The sequence below is a fragment of the Leptidea sinapis genome, chromosome 19 (assembly GCF_905404315.1).
Source record: "Leptidea sinapis chromosome 19, ilLepSina1.1, whole genome shotgun sequence".
Taxonomy (NCBI): Eukaryota; Metazoa; Arthropoda; class Insecta; order Lepidoptera; family Pieridae; genus Leptidea; species Leptidea sinapis.
In genome coordinates this window covers 12,412,894-12,427,059 of record NC_066283.1, presented here as the reverse complement: position 1 = coordinate 12,427,059, position 14,166 = coordinate 12,412,894, and the positions used below count along the sequence as shown (strand labels likewise).

At 36.1% G+C, this 14,166-nt stretch overlaps 1 protein-coding gene across 2 annotated transcripts in view; it reads right to left on the bottom strand.

The window, feature by feature from the left end:
* Positions 1-423: 423 nt before the first annotated feature.
* LOC126969738 (alpha-tocopherol transfer protein-like) overlaps positions 424-14,166 on the bottom strand; it is a 61,293-nt gene continuing 47,550 nt past the window's right edge. For both annotated transcript variants that reach the window (XM_050815301.1, XM_050815302.1), the window contains 2 exons: positions 14,022-14,163; positions 424-5,690 (listed from right to left, as the gene is read on the bottom strand). In XM_050815301.1, the coding sequence (XP_050671258.1) occupies positions 5,442-5,690; positions 14,022-14,163 (391 nt within the window). In that variant the 3' untranslated portion in view covers positions 424-5,441. The remainder of the gene's footprint in view (positions 5,691-14,021; positions 14,164-14,166) is intronic.

Sequence of the window (14,166 nt, the reverse complement as noted above, 5' to 3'; positions counted from 1 at the left end):
TCTGTCCGTCGAACTATGTGCCCTGCCCACTGCCACTTCAGTTTCGCAATCATTAATTATAATAGATTTAAGGCTTAATGTATACACTTTTATAATAAGTCCCAGCCACTGTTCAGGCATTCCCTACAAATAAATTTTACGTTTTATTAAAAATTACTCAGTCTTAAATCCTTCTACTCCACAGCTGAATATCTATGTGATCGGACAGCCTGTGACTAGATCATGATTATTTTATAGCAATAGCACTTCTTCTCTCTCAGAGCGCCATATGTTTCCGAAGCGGTAGTAGAATCTAGTATATTAGAAATGACATCAAAAAGGGATCAATTTTGAGAAAATAAATGACTTTTATGCCTTTTTTGGGTATGTCGTTCACTTTGGTTCTACGGACCTCCATATTTCATATATAAATCATAAAACAAATAAATTAATAAAATACTTTAATTTAGCTACAGGCTTCCAATATCCAATTTAAAACTAAAAACAAACATTGTGATTGATCAGTGTGATAAGAAATAGATTAAAATTGTCTATTGTAGGTACTTTAATTACCTCCACCACATAAATACAGATATTATATAAAGATATTATAAATATAAATTATAAACTAAGCTAGGTAGCTATAACCAGGTAAATACTTTTATTTCTACTACAAATATACAGATTTAATATGAGTTAAATAATCTATAAGTAGTTAACTTTAATTTGCTTAAAACATTTGTACAATTAATTATACGGCTTTAGATTATGGATTGTGCTCCAACTAGATACCACACTATCTAAGAACAATAGCTTTTTTTATAATGGTAACTATTAGATGCTTGCGTGCGTGGCATCTTGACACTCAATGGCATCTTTCAAATTTTGTAACAACCACTACGTGTGATTTTTCATTGAAATTACTAAAATACAATGTACTTACTGATGATATGTGATCCCAGTGTCTTTCTTATTTCTTGTAACATTATTTTTACAAAGTTTTACTACGCAAGCCGGCATTTTAGTTTCAATTATTAGCAAAGTTTAACAGAACATATTGTGGCATGAGAGTGGGCGTACGAGTACGCCCCACTTGGGCGTACTATTAGTTGCCGCACTTTGCGGCTACGCCTGCGGTATCTAGTTGGAGCGCAGCGATGATTTCCTTAATCTAAGAATACGGCTATGTACCACAGTCAATGAGCAAAAATAACTTATCTGAACCAACAGATTCCTGTCGCTTGTTTTAACTATAACCGCCTTTTATTTACGCAGAAGCGGACATCAATATGTTTATTTTGTTATTTAATTGAAGTATATGAAATACAATTTCGGTCAGCTTTCCGATATATTAACTATTTTAAATACGGATAGACTTTTGGAGCTATGTTTTTACAATTTTTTAAACAAAAAAACGTCACTGTATACATATAAATCTACTTTAAACAAAATAAATCATATATTATTTCGTAAGATATCACATTTTGTTATAGAACTAAATAATAAAACACTAATTCTTAAACACAGATAGCAAAATACTGCAATCGTATTAAAAAAAATACATTACTACTACTGCGTTCGTGTCGTCTATTTGTCATGGTAACTTAATTTTCAACATATCATATTTTCAACATATAACAGCATTTATAATAAATACATCTAATATATAAAATTCTCGAGTCATGGTGTTAAACTTTGAACTCCTCCGAAACGGCTTGACCGATTCTCATGAAATTTTGAGTGCATATTGGGTAGGTCTGAGAATCGGACAACATCTATTTTTCATCCCCCTAAATGTTAAGGGTGGTCCGGTCCATGCCAATTATTTTTTTTTTATTTTTAAATTTGTTTTGAATTATGGAGCCAGCATTAAAAAATACATACAACTTCAAATTTTCACCCATCTACGATCAACAGTGACTTTTGTATCGCGATTTTAATATCGGCAATACAACGTTTGCTGGGTCAGCTAGTAATATATAATAGATTATAAAATACTTTAACAAATAATGTCGCATAGAGCAATAACAAAAAAAAAATGATAAAAAAGGACGAGACTCAGGATTCTTGATAAACCCCAAAATCTTGAGCAGCACTATAATAATTGCGCTCCTCACCTTGAGACATAAGATGTTAAGTCTCATTTGCCCAGTAATTTCACTAGATACGGCGCCCTTCAGAAACACAGTAATGTTTACACATTGCTACTTCACGGCAGAAATAGGCGCCGTTGTGGTCTCCATAATCTAGCCGGCTTCATGTGCAAAGGAGCCTCCCACTGGTTAATGAATGTACATAATGATGGGCATTAATAACATCAAACGAGTGTTTTAATGCCTAATTGTGTACAGTTACATAAAATACTTCATCTATCCACATATCATAAGCCTTCATGATGCATTCGGGAGCCGCATATTAGGACCACCATAAACAGCCTAGCGAAAATCTCTAAGAAAGAAGCGATTCACTCGATTGTATGAAACGTTCAGTCATTGATAGATTGACAGATGACGGCTATAATCTTGTAAGAAACGAAGATAGCCGAAATCCACTACCTTTTAAGAAACTGTTCGCTTTCAAACTTAGCCGGATTATACTTCGTCGCCAATCGACATACTGTAATTACTATTATTTCAAAGTTATGTTAAATCACTGCACGTTTCATACTAAACTAAATCGGGAACTAAGGCGGAACTGCCTAAGTAAAAATTGAAAGTTTTTTCTCTTCTTAACTCCTTGACCATAAATTTTACCCAGTAATGGCGGTAGTTAGTGAAAGGTTTTCTGGCAGCTGTCATAGTCGGCCCCAACTATTATATCGTTCGATACTTACGTATAACATTTGTCAAATTTATTTGCAAATTGACATTTCATTTCGAACTAAACATCATCTCGACTGATATTAGAATAAAGGTCAGATCAGATTTCTTTGTTTTTCAGTAATGTTCGACATTTGAAACAAATAATATAATTCGGTCTCAGCCAAGGTAGGTTTGTAACTATATACATAGTTGTAGGTGAGATGCGCTTGTGTCGCACGCGCAATATGACAAGGCGAGAGACGAGGGTGGGGCTGCGGCAAGAGGACACCAATTACAAAAGTAAAAATAAATGTATCGAGAATAATAATTATTAACAAGATTGTATATAAATACGCGATTATTTTTATACTTTTTAATGCACATTATATCTATTGTTTTGGGATAGTTTTTTTGAAGTCAGTTATATTTATTTTTTATTTTTTTTATGTGCAGTTCTTGAACGCATAATGGAGGGTAGGATGATATTTCAGTAGTATATAAATTTTTAAACGAATAATACTAATACGCTGTCCTGAAGCCTCGCTTTTACCAGTGGGAGGCTCCTTTGCACAGGAAGCCGGCTAGATTATGGGTAGTATCAGTTATGTGTAAACTTTGCTGTGTTTGGGTCTGAAAGGCGCCGTAGCTAGTGAAATTACTTGGCAAATGAGACTTAACATCTTAACTTTCTCAAGGTGACGAGCGCAATTGTAGTGCCGCTCACAATTTTTGGGTTTTTCAAGAATCATGAGCGGCACTGCATTGCAATGGGTTGGGCGTATCAATTACCATCACCTGAACGTCATGCTCGTCTCGACACTTATTTTCATAAAAAAAAAACAATAGTTATGCTGTTATCGTCTCGATTAATTTTATTATCAAAAAGCTTGCGTCCGAAAACTAATACTACGATATATTACTGTAGTCAGATAACGAACCAAACAATATGTCCAACTAATTAATATTAGTAAGCATTTTATCATTTTTTATCCGAGATTTGTGCCGATATGTGTATCTACGTTATTGCGACATACATTGTTGTCAGACACAAGATAATTGCATAATTTTTTTTTGTGAGAACGTATTTTTTTATCTTAGGGCGAGTACATATTAGGCGCTCGGCGTTGCGTTAGGCGCTCGTTGGTAGCGTACATACAGCGCGCTTAGCACGGCGTTTTACGAGCGTTAGTAGGGCGTCCATACTCGGCTCAGTTCGGAAATGGACGTCAAAGTGATTGCTTGTGTGTGGCTTCTATAAAATTTCAACAATCTCCTCCCAATTCCTTTTCTTTAATATTTTGTTTTTATAATCAGGACTTTCCATGTCCCATACAGCTTTTGGATTTCGTCGATAAATAAGTCTCAATCGAAGTGCTCGGTCTCTATTTTGGTGAATTGCGTCCACTCTAGAGTTACTTCCAGCGTAAGAACTACTGGTTCTCAAAACGCGCGTCACCAAAGCGCGCGCTTCAAAACGCCTAATGTGTACTCGCTCTTAAGTACAGTTACGCTGTTCGACAGATATTGAGCCTTTAAAAGGAGTTCAACAGATGATTTTTTACGTCTACACAATTAAACATAATCTGTGTAATTGTTTTTATGACAATAGGACGAGCAGGACGTTTGACTGGTGGTAATTGATACGCCCTGCCCATTACAATGCAGTGGCGCTCACGATTATTGAGAAACCCAAAAATTCTGAGCGGCACGACAATTGCGCTCGTCTTTTTGACACATAAGGTGTTAAGTCTCGTTGGCCAGTAATTTCACTAGCTACAGTGCCCTTTAGACCAAAACACAGTAATGCTTACGCATTACTGCTTCACGGCAGAAATAGGCGCCGTTATGGAACCCATAATCTAGCCGGCATCCTGTGCGAAGGAGCCTCCAACTGGTGAATAGACACAGTGTAAAGTTACTCCAAGTTTAAAACTTTTTCAGTTTGTTTTAAAATAGTTCTGTTACAAATCCGTATCTTTCTGTTGTTTGGCGTTTATCTTTAGACGTCGCTTAAACAGTTAGACAGTGTATAACCAAACAAGTGTCTAAGCCATGTTTAATTTTTTTTTTGTAATAACACCGTAAGTTATTATATCTTACCTTTGTCACTACAGAATTACATGACAGTGAGAAGTAATTTTATACTTGGAGTAACTTTACACTGCGTTAATTAATAAGACAGTATTGGTTATTACAAAAAAATAATTTAAACATGGTTTAGACACGTGCTTTGTTAGACAGTGACCTATCTACAACAACGTCAGTCACTTAACAATTACGACGTCTAAAATGGAGATTATCTTTGTCCATTACAAAACAGTGTTTAGCTTGTGTTTAACTTAAACGTCGTTAAGCACAACATAAACTGAAGTGTACATGAATAATTAAAGGAACGGAACGCAATTTTTGACAGCTGTCATGTATCTATCATCATATAATCTAATACTTCCATATGAATATAACTTATCCGTTAGACACACCTTAGACAAGCTTCGACTCGTGTTTAAATATAATCAATGTCTAAATATTGTTGATTATAGAGAGATACAAATTTCATAAAAGAACTTTTTTTAAACATGTGTTCAACACATGTTTAACATTTTTATCTTAATATGTCTATGATCAGCGTACTATATTTTAAATAAATAAATATACTATAATCTAATCTATATCCAAATTCTTAAAGGCCTTCTCCATGTGTTTTTCCCGTTTCTTATCCGACAGCGTTTCAATACGCTGCTTTTCTTCCGCCGTGAAGTATGGTTCAAGTGCTTGGAGCGTTAGGGTGCACTTCTTGTGTAAGGTGCGCATATCAGGTAGGGTCCCGCCGTGGTCCGATGGCAGCGCGGACCTTGGTGCTACTGTCTCGTAGAACTCTGTCAGATCCTCGGTCTTGTGGTGGAATTTAATCTGAAATATTTTAAATCTTAATATATATTAATTACGTGACACGTTGTTTGTCCACGATGGACTCCTAAACTAATGAACGGAATAAAATGGGGATTACTTCATGGAGTGCAGTTTAGTCCAACATGTAGGATAGTTTTTCTTTCGATTTGGGACCCATAATTATTTTTATTTTCAATATTTGTTTTGTATGGACATATTCTCTGTAAGAGAATTTATTGACGCACGGTTTGACAGTTCTGCTGTGAAACTATTTCATTATAATAACTAGGAGAAAAATTCTTGATGTTATGAAAAATTATTGACAATTTAATAAAACCAATATTTTGTTTATTATTATGTACATAACAATGTCTGTAGGGTCAGCTAGTCATAATATATTATATAAATTACGTGACGCGTTTGTTGTCCGCGATGGACTCCTAAACTAATGAACGGATTTTAATGAGGAATAATTCATGGAGTGCGTTTTGGTCCAACTTGAGAGATAGGATAGGTTTTATTTCGATTTGGGACCTATAATTATTTTTATTTTCAATATTTGTTTTGTATGGACATATTTTCTGTGAGAGAATTTAGTGACGCACGGTTAGATAGTTCCGCTGTGAAACAATTTCATTATAACAACAGGGAGCATTTTTTACGAAATAATTTTTGATGTTTTGAAATATTATTGGCAAATTCCTATAAAACAGTATTTTTTTACCATCTACAGAACAACGTCTGTCGGGTCAGCTAGTAAAATAATAACTGTATAAGCTTCAAATGCAAAAGAGAGCTGTTCGTGCTATATATCAGCTTGGTTATAGACAGTCTCTCAAAGAAAAATTTAAAGAAATAAATATTATGACTGTTCATTCTCAGTACATTTATGAAAATTTAATATACGTTCACAAAAATCATCACCTTTTTGCTCTTAAAAGTGATTTTCATTATTATAACACTAGAAATAAGGGATTGCTTGTAACTAATTCTAGTAGGCTTCATGATATACATAATAGCTTCAAGGGTAAATGTATACACTTTTATAATAAAGTCCCAGCCACTGTTCAGGCATTATCTATAAATCAATTTAAATGTTTTATTAAAAAATGGCTCTGTCTGTAAATCCTACTACTCCACAGCTGAATATCTAAGTGATCGGACAGCCTGAGACTAGATTATGATTATTTTATAGCAATAGCAATGATAGTACAATATTGTATATTTTTATTAAAAAGAGCGCAAAAAAGAATCCTGGGAGAGTTTCTTGCGCCGCTTCTTCTCTCTCAGAGCGCCATTTTGTTTCCGAAAAGGAAGTAGTGTCTAGTATATTAGAAATGACATCAAAAATAATTCTAAAGGAATCAATTTTGAGAAAATGCCTTTTATACCTTTTAAATATGAACACCTTCCATAGAATTAACTAACGATCACACATTTTAAAGAATTAAAATGCGGGTAGTTATAAAGATACTTTTACATTGATTATTTGTGTAGAAATGAATATTGCATATAGTCCAAACTTTCGTAGTCTTTCCGTGTTGGCAAATGTCGAGAAAGTAATTATAACAGAGATTAATACCTACTATAATAAACTAGGTACCTAGTTTAGTGCCATTTGTTGCCTCTGAAGGGGATTTGCGGAATATGGGGGCAGTGCGGCCGATATTAATACCATTTTTGTGCTGCGGAAGAGGGCTATTCGCGCGATTTATAACCTAGGTCCTAAATAATCATTAACAGAAAAATTTAAAGAAATAAACATTTTGACTGTTGCTTCCCAATACATTTTTGATAATGTTCTGTATGTTCATAAGCATATTGAGGAATTTTCTAGAAACTGTGACATTCAAAATGTTTTTTTATATATGAGAGGGGGCAAACGAGCAAGAGGCTCACGGGATGGGGAGAGCTGAGGCAGCCGCCCATGGACATCCGCAACAACAGGTGTGTCAAGAAATGCGTTGCCGGCCTTTAAGGTTGCTTTTTTGTTGAAGGTCCCTAAGTCGTATCTGTTCGGGAAGACCGCTGCCGGTAGTTGATTCCACAAAGTGGCTGTGCGAGGCAAGAAATTTCGGACAAAATGCGCGGTTGTGGATTGCCAGACGTCTACGTGATGCGGATGGTACTTTGCACGTAATGTCCGGTGGTGGAATTCGGCCGCTGGAATCAACCCGAACAGCTCCTCTGAGCACTCCCCGTGATAAATGCGGTAGAAGATGCAGAGAGAACCCACATCTCTCGCAATGCTAGAGAATCAAGCCGATCGGAGATGACTTGGTCATCGATGATTCGAGCCGCTCTTCGTTGTATGCGGTCAAATGGAAGAAGCAGGTACTGGGGAGCACCCGCCCAAAAGTGAGAACAGTACTCCATGTGAGGCCGAATTTGCGCCTTATAAAGTTGCAGGCGGTGGCTTTTAGTGAAGTACTGTCTCGCCTTACTGAGTACACCAAGCTTTTTTGAGGCCAGTTTGGCCTTCTCTTCCAAGTGACCACGGAACTGAACGTCGCTCGATATATCGACGCCAAGTATGCCAATACAGGCTGTGGCAGTTAGAGGAGTGATCTCGAATCGAGGGGATACGACAAAGGGAGACTTTTAGTGGTGAACGCACAAACTTGTGTCTTCTTGGGGTTGAATTAGACTAAATTTTGTCGGCCCCATTCCGAGACTTTGCAAAGCATAGTCTCGATTTCAGACACAAGTTTGTTCAGGTTCTCGTCGACGCTATCCCGGGACATGTTGGCACGGCCGGTGTAGGAAGCATACCCTGTGCTGTCGTCTGCATAGCAATGAATATTGCTGATTTGCAGCATATCATTGATATGCAGAAGAAACAGCGTAGGGGATAGCACGCAGCCTTGCGGGACACCAGCGTTTATGGGTTTTAAGTCGGAGCATGCACCGTTGATAACAACCTTGATGCTCCGATCAGCCAAAAAGCTAGTGACCCATTTGCACAACTTCTCGGGAAGCCCATAGGATGGTAGTTTCGCTGTAAGCGCTTTATGCCACACCCGATCGAAGGCCTTCGCTATGTCCAACTCACCGCCAACGCCTCTCCCTTCGACTCAACCGCTTGCGCCCATTTATGGGTGAGGTATGCAAGATCACCAGCTGAGCGACCCTGACGGAAACCGGATTTTTCCTGCGGCATGTATGACTCGCACCGCGGAATATGCGGTGGTGGTGCACCTTGGTCATCCAGAGTCGAGTTGGACGCGAAGAGGGAGCCCAGGAGATCAGCTTTCTCTTTCGCGTTATGGGCCAGCGAGTCATCATCCCTGTGCAGTGGCGGAATGGTTGGCTGGCAGAAGCTTCCTTGGACAGCCTTGGCGAGCGACCAGAACGCACGAGTTTCCGAGGGAAGGCGTGAACACGAGGAACAAACATAAACTTGTTATGCCTACTACCCGGTTGGATAGAGTTAGTAAGTCTTTTGTTAAGCGATGTATATGCTTCTACAATATGATCCCAGGAAATGTACAAAACAAATGTGTTACGAAATTTAAAAGAATTGTTAAAAAACGTTTGTGTGGGAAAGGTTACTATACATACTATATATATAAATGTTTATTGTACGATATTAAATTGTAATTCATATTTTTATTAAAAAAAGCCCTCTGAGATTCTTGCGCCCGTTCTTCTCAGGTCTGAGGTAGTCCATTTTGAATGGGTGGTTTTTGGCGTTCAATAAGTGATTTTGAATCGTATTTTGGATAGAAATATTTTGTATTTGAATTTGAAATAAGGCAAAGATCTCCACGACAATCGGTCCTGCGCTGCCCTCATCCCAATTATTGCGGCGAACTTCACGAAATCTTCCGTCAATCTAGTAGGGGGCCTACCAACACTGCGTCTTCCAGTACGCGGTCGACATTCGAGGACTTTACTGTCCGTGTAAGCCATCTGTTCGTCGAACTTGTTCCTTGATTGACACCTCAATTTACACGACATAGTTAATTAAATCCTAATATATATATTATATACGTTGAAATTCTTTAAAAAGTATTTTATTTCAAAAGGATTTACAAAGATAATGTTCTCAATAATAATAAAAAAAAATCTTGATAATGTAATGGATGTTCATAGGCACATAAGTGAATTTGCTAGAAACTGTCGTAACCATAATGTTAACACCAGGAACAGATATAATCCTATAATGCCTACAACTCGGCTTAGTCGAGTTAGTAAGTCTTTTGTGGGGCGATGTATTACGTTATTCAAAATAATTGTTTAAAACGCTTGTGTGGTAAACATAACGTTAATGACTTTCTTAATGATACCACAGATTGGGAATGGAGCGACCGCCCTCAGGCTATTAAATAAAAAGTTTAATTGTACAGCATTACTTTGTAAACATATTTTTTTGATGAAAAAAAAAGCCCGCTGAGTTTGTTGCGCCCATTCTTTTTTTATGGAATAGGAGGACAAACGAGCGTACGTGTCACTTGGTGTTAAGTGATCACCGCCACCCTCATTCTCTTGCAACACCAGAGGAACAAGAGCGTTGCCGGCCTTTAAGGAAGGTGTACGCGCTTTTTTTGAAGGTCGTATCGTCCCGGAAACACCGCACAAGGAAGCTCATTCCACAGCTTTGAAGTACGAGGAAGAAAGCTCCTTGAAAAGGGCAGTGGAAGACCACCACACATCCAGATGGTGGGTATGATATCCTAATATGTGGCGTGTCGTGCGAAGGTGGCAGTGGAACATTTGGCGGTAGGTATCAGGTGAAAAGGCTCTTCCGAACACTCCCCATGATAAATGCGGTAGAAGACACACAATGTAGCGACGTCTCTACGCAACGCCAAGTGATCTTCTCAGGTCTGAGGCATTCGTTTTGGAATGGGTGGTAGTTTTTGACTTTCAATAAGTGATGTTACATCCTACAAATTTGAATAAAAATATTTGAATTTGATTTGCATGCAAAAAATGCAATCTGCATGTAGACTTACGAAAATTAGCGAAACACTTATAAATAATGAAAAAATATATGCGTATAAAATATGAAACCGACCAGAGATGTTCGTAAATATAAAATTAATAAGATTATAAAGCAACTATATTATGTTAAATTTATTAATTTAAAAATATTAACACAGACACGAATTTAAATTAAACTGATATTAACTGCGATTTAATTACCCTCACTATGAATAATAAAAAGCATTGAGGTCGCATACAAATATTGTATCGTATAATTAATGTAAAATATGTTAATTATTATTGTGCAATATACTATTAGTGCATTAGGCTCCTTATACATTATGGCTTCGCCGCACTGATGCCAGAGCACGTCTGGTGACCACAAGCTAAGTACTACACCATAGATGTCAATAATAATAATATTGACAAACTTTTTACACAAATTATCTTGCCCCAAGTTAAGCTTATATATTCTGTGTTATGGGTTACAAGACAATGATATATTTAATACAATATACTTACTTAAACATACATAAATACATTTAAACATCCATGACTCGGAAACAAACATCCATATTGGTTATGGATTATTATTATTCCAATAATGGTTCAAATTCAAATTCAAATATTTTTATTCAAAATATGATTTAAAATCACTTATTGAACGTCAAAAACTACCACCCATTCAAAAGAGACTGCCTCAGGCCTGAGAAGAATGGGCGCAAGAAACTCAGCGGGCTTTTAAAATTGGGCGGTTGAAATTTTATATAGTTGATAGTCAAATGATAAAAAATATATCGATATTTTTATTGGTTGAAAATATTAGTTAATATTCTATGTCATTTACAAAATTTGGTTATTGTTTGATGTTGAATATTTTATATTAGTTAATATTTAACTAATAAAAAATATCGATATTATACAGGAGGTCTACTCGCTAAATCGACAACGATACATTCGGAACAATACGATAATACTCCGAATATATCGCAACTATCCTACTCTAACAAATGATCGAATTCCTTATCGTTTATCGTAACCATAGACTAATATTTTGATTTTTTACGATGTTAGTGTGAATGAAATATGTTCAAACCTAAACATTATCTGTGCTATGTCACTGTTAAGTGTCAAAAGTCAAAACATAGTTTAGGCCCTAAGGCCCATGCCAGACTCTGCACCATTAATTTGGTATCATATACACATAATATAAATGTTAAAAAAATATGTAATGAATATAATATGACCATTTAAAATTGAATAAATAATACAAAACTTGCGGATAATAAAATGTAGAAAAAAGTAACTTAACCCTTCTCGTCGATTTCCTATTTCTCAGGCGGCCATTTGCATTATTTCTACGCATAAACGATCAACAAAATGACTTAAATGACTTAGTAGTAAAATAATCCTGTTGAATAGTAAATCACATATAATTATTTCAATAATATTTATTAAGTATGTATATTGTATGGCAAATATATCTACACAACTTGAAACGATAATAGCATCGACAGCCTAGAAGGTGTCGTTGAGATTATCGTAAAAGTGACGTTTGATTATTTGTGAAATTCGAATATTCGTCTCTGACATTTTCAACTAAGAGTAGGGTTAGGACCGATAATATCGAATAATGTTTCGTTCATTCAATCATCGATTCGACATTGATTACGATGTAACTAAGAGTAGGATTCGACACGACTAATGCCACGATTTATCGAATATCGATTTTAGGATTAGGCCCCCTGGCTGTGAATATTAGTCATTATTATTTGTCAAGTAAAATATTTGGTTATTGGTTGATGTTAATGAAGTTGAATATTTTATCATATTGCAGCACATAATATAGATGTTAAAAGGTAAAATTAAATAAACTGTTCTTCATACTTGAACACTTTATAAAACAACGACTTGAAAAATAAAATTAACAATAACGAGTCACAAGTTGATATGATATTTTTAAAGAATTTGTTATGTTTTTAGAGTGATAGCCCTCACTTCTAGGATAAATACAAAAATAAAATTTGAAAAACAACAGAACTTTATGGACGATGCAGGACTCGAACCCACGACCTCCGGCGTTCCGTGCCGGTGCTCTAACCAACTGAGCTAACCGTTCGAGTGTCGTATCGCTATAAAATCTTGTATGCTTTGTTCAACTCTCAGGTTGTGGCTTCATCTACAGGATCTACTTTACAGTTGATAACCTGCTCAACCCAATATTTGTATATTAGGAAATTGACTTGAGATGTCGCTCTTGTAAATCTAAACAATTTGTTATGTTTTTAAAGTGATAACCCTCACTTCTAGGATTAATACACAAATAAAATTTGAAAAAAAAAAAAACAACATAACTTTATGAACGATGTGGGACTTTATAGCGATACGACACTCGAACGGTTAGCTCAGTTGATTAGAGCACCGCGCCGGCACGGAACGCCAGAGGTCGTGGGTTCGAGTTCCTCATCGTTCATAAAGTTTTGTTGTTTTTCAAATTTTATTTATTGAATATAATGGTTGATTTTAAATATTAGTTAAATTTATTGGTTGATAGGAAAATATTCCTATCAACCAATAGTGTAGTATAGAGATGATGAATACATCATCTCTATACTTCACTACTGCTACTGTACTACCGGGTTACATTATCTCAGGACCTGACGTCGATGACGTCACATCGTCGTCGCTTTGGTACGGTGTGCAAAACAAGCATCACTAGGATATTATTAATAATAAATGAACTACTTACTAATAATTTATTATGTACTATTGATTGATATAAAGGTGTTGTGTAGTTATGCTAATTAATAATAATAATAATTATTATTATAATGATGAAAAATCAATGGATGAATCTGGGTTAAGTACAAATAGTATTTAATTTTTCAGCACAGAACAACACAAACTACAGAATCGAAACGGAACAATAACATCATCGACGTAAACAAAAATTTTCATAAACTGACAACTTCTCGGTCAAACTATGTAAAACTCTTTCCAAATGGCATCTAATCCGCATCGAACTAAACAAGAATTACGTAAATCGAATCATACATCTCAGCGTAAACGGTGTACATACATAAAAGTAAAAAATACCGATCGAATCGAGAACCTCCTCCTTTTTGAAGTTGGTTAAACACAAAGCAGTGATAGCACGAAAATATCACGACATTTACCTAACGCTAATAAAACTGCAAACCGTACTGACGCAACAGGACGAGCTCGTGGGGGTGAGAGGGGAAGGGGGGGGGGGCGGAGGTCCAGAAGTAATATGGCCGTGTACATCTTAAATTAAGTATTTAGATTAAGCATATATTTTGTTTTCATTAACTTTTTTGTGTAAATGTATCAGTTTTTCTTCCAAAATAAATTCATCTTCATTTCACTTCATATTTATTGATTTTTGTTGTACACTATACTCACCATATCAAAGAACTTCTTGTCAATGAACGGCCTGATGAGCAGCAGCAGTTTGTCCAGAACTGGCTCGGTGTTGAACACGTGGATGGCCCGCATCCTGACCGGCATCGCCTCTTGCACATATTGGAAGAACTTTCGCAACGATCTA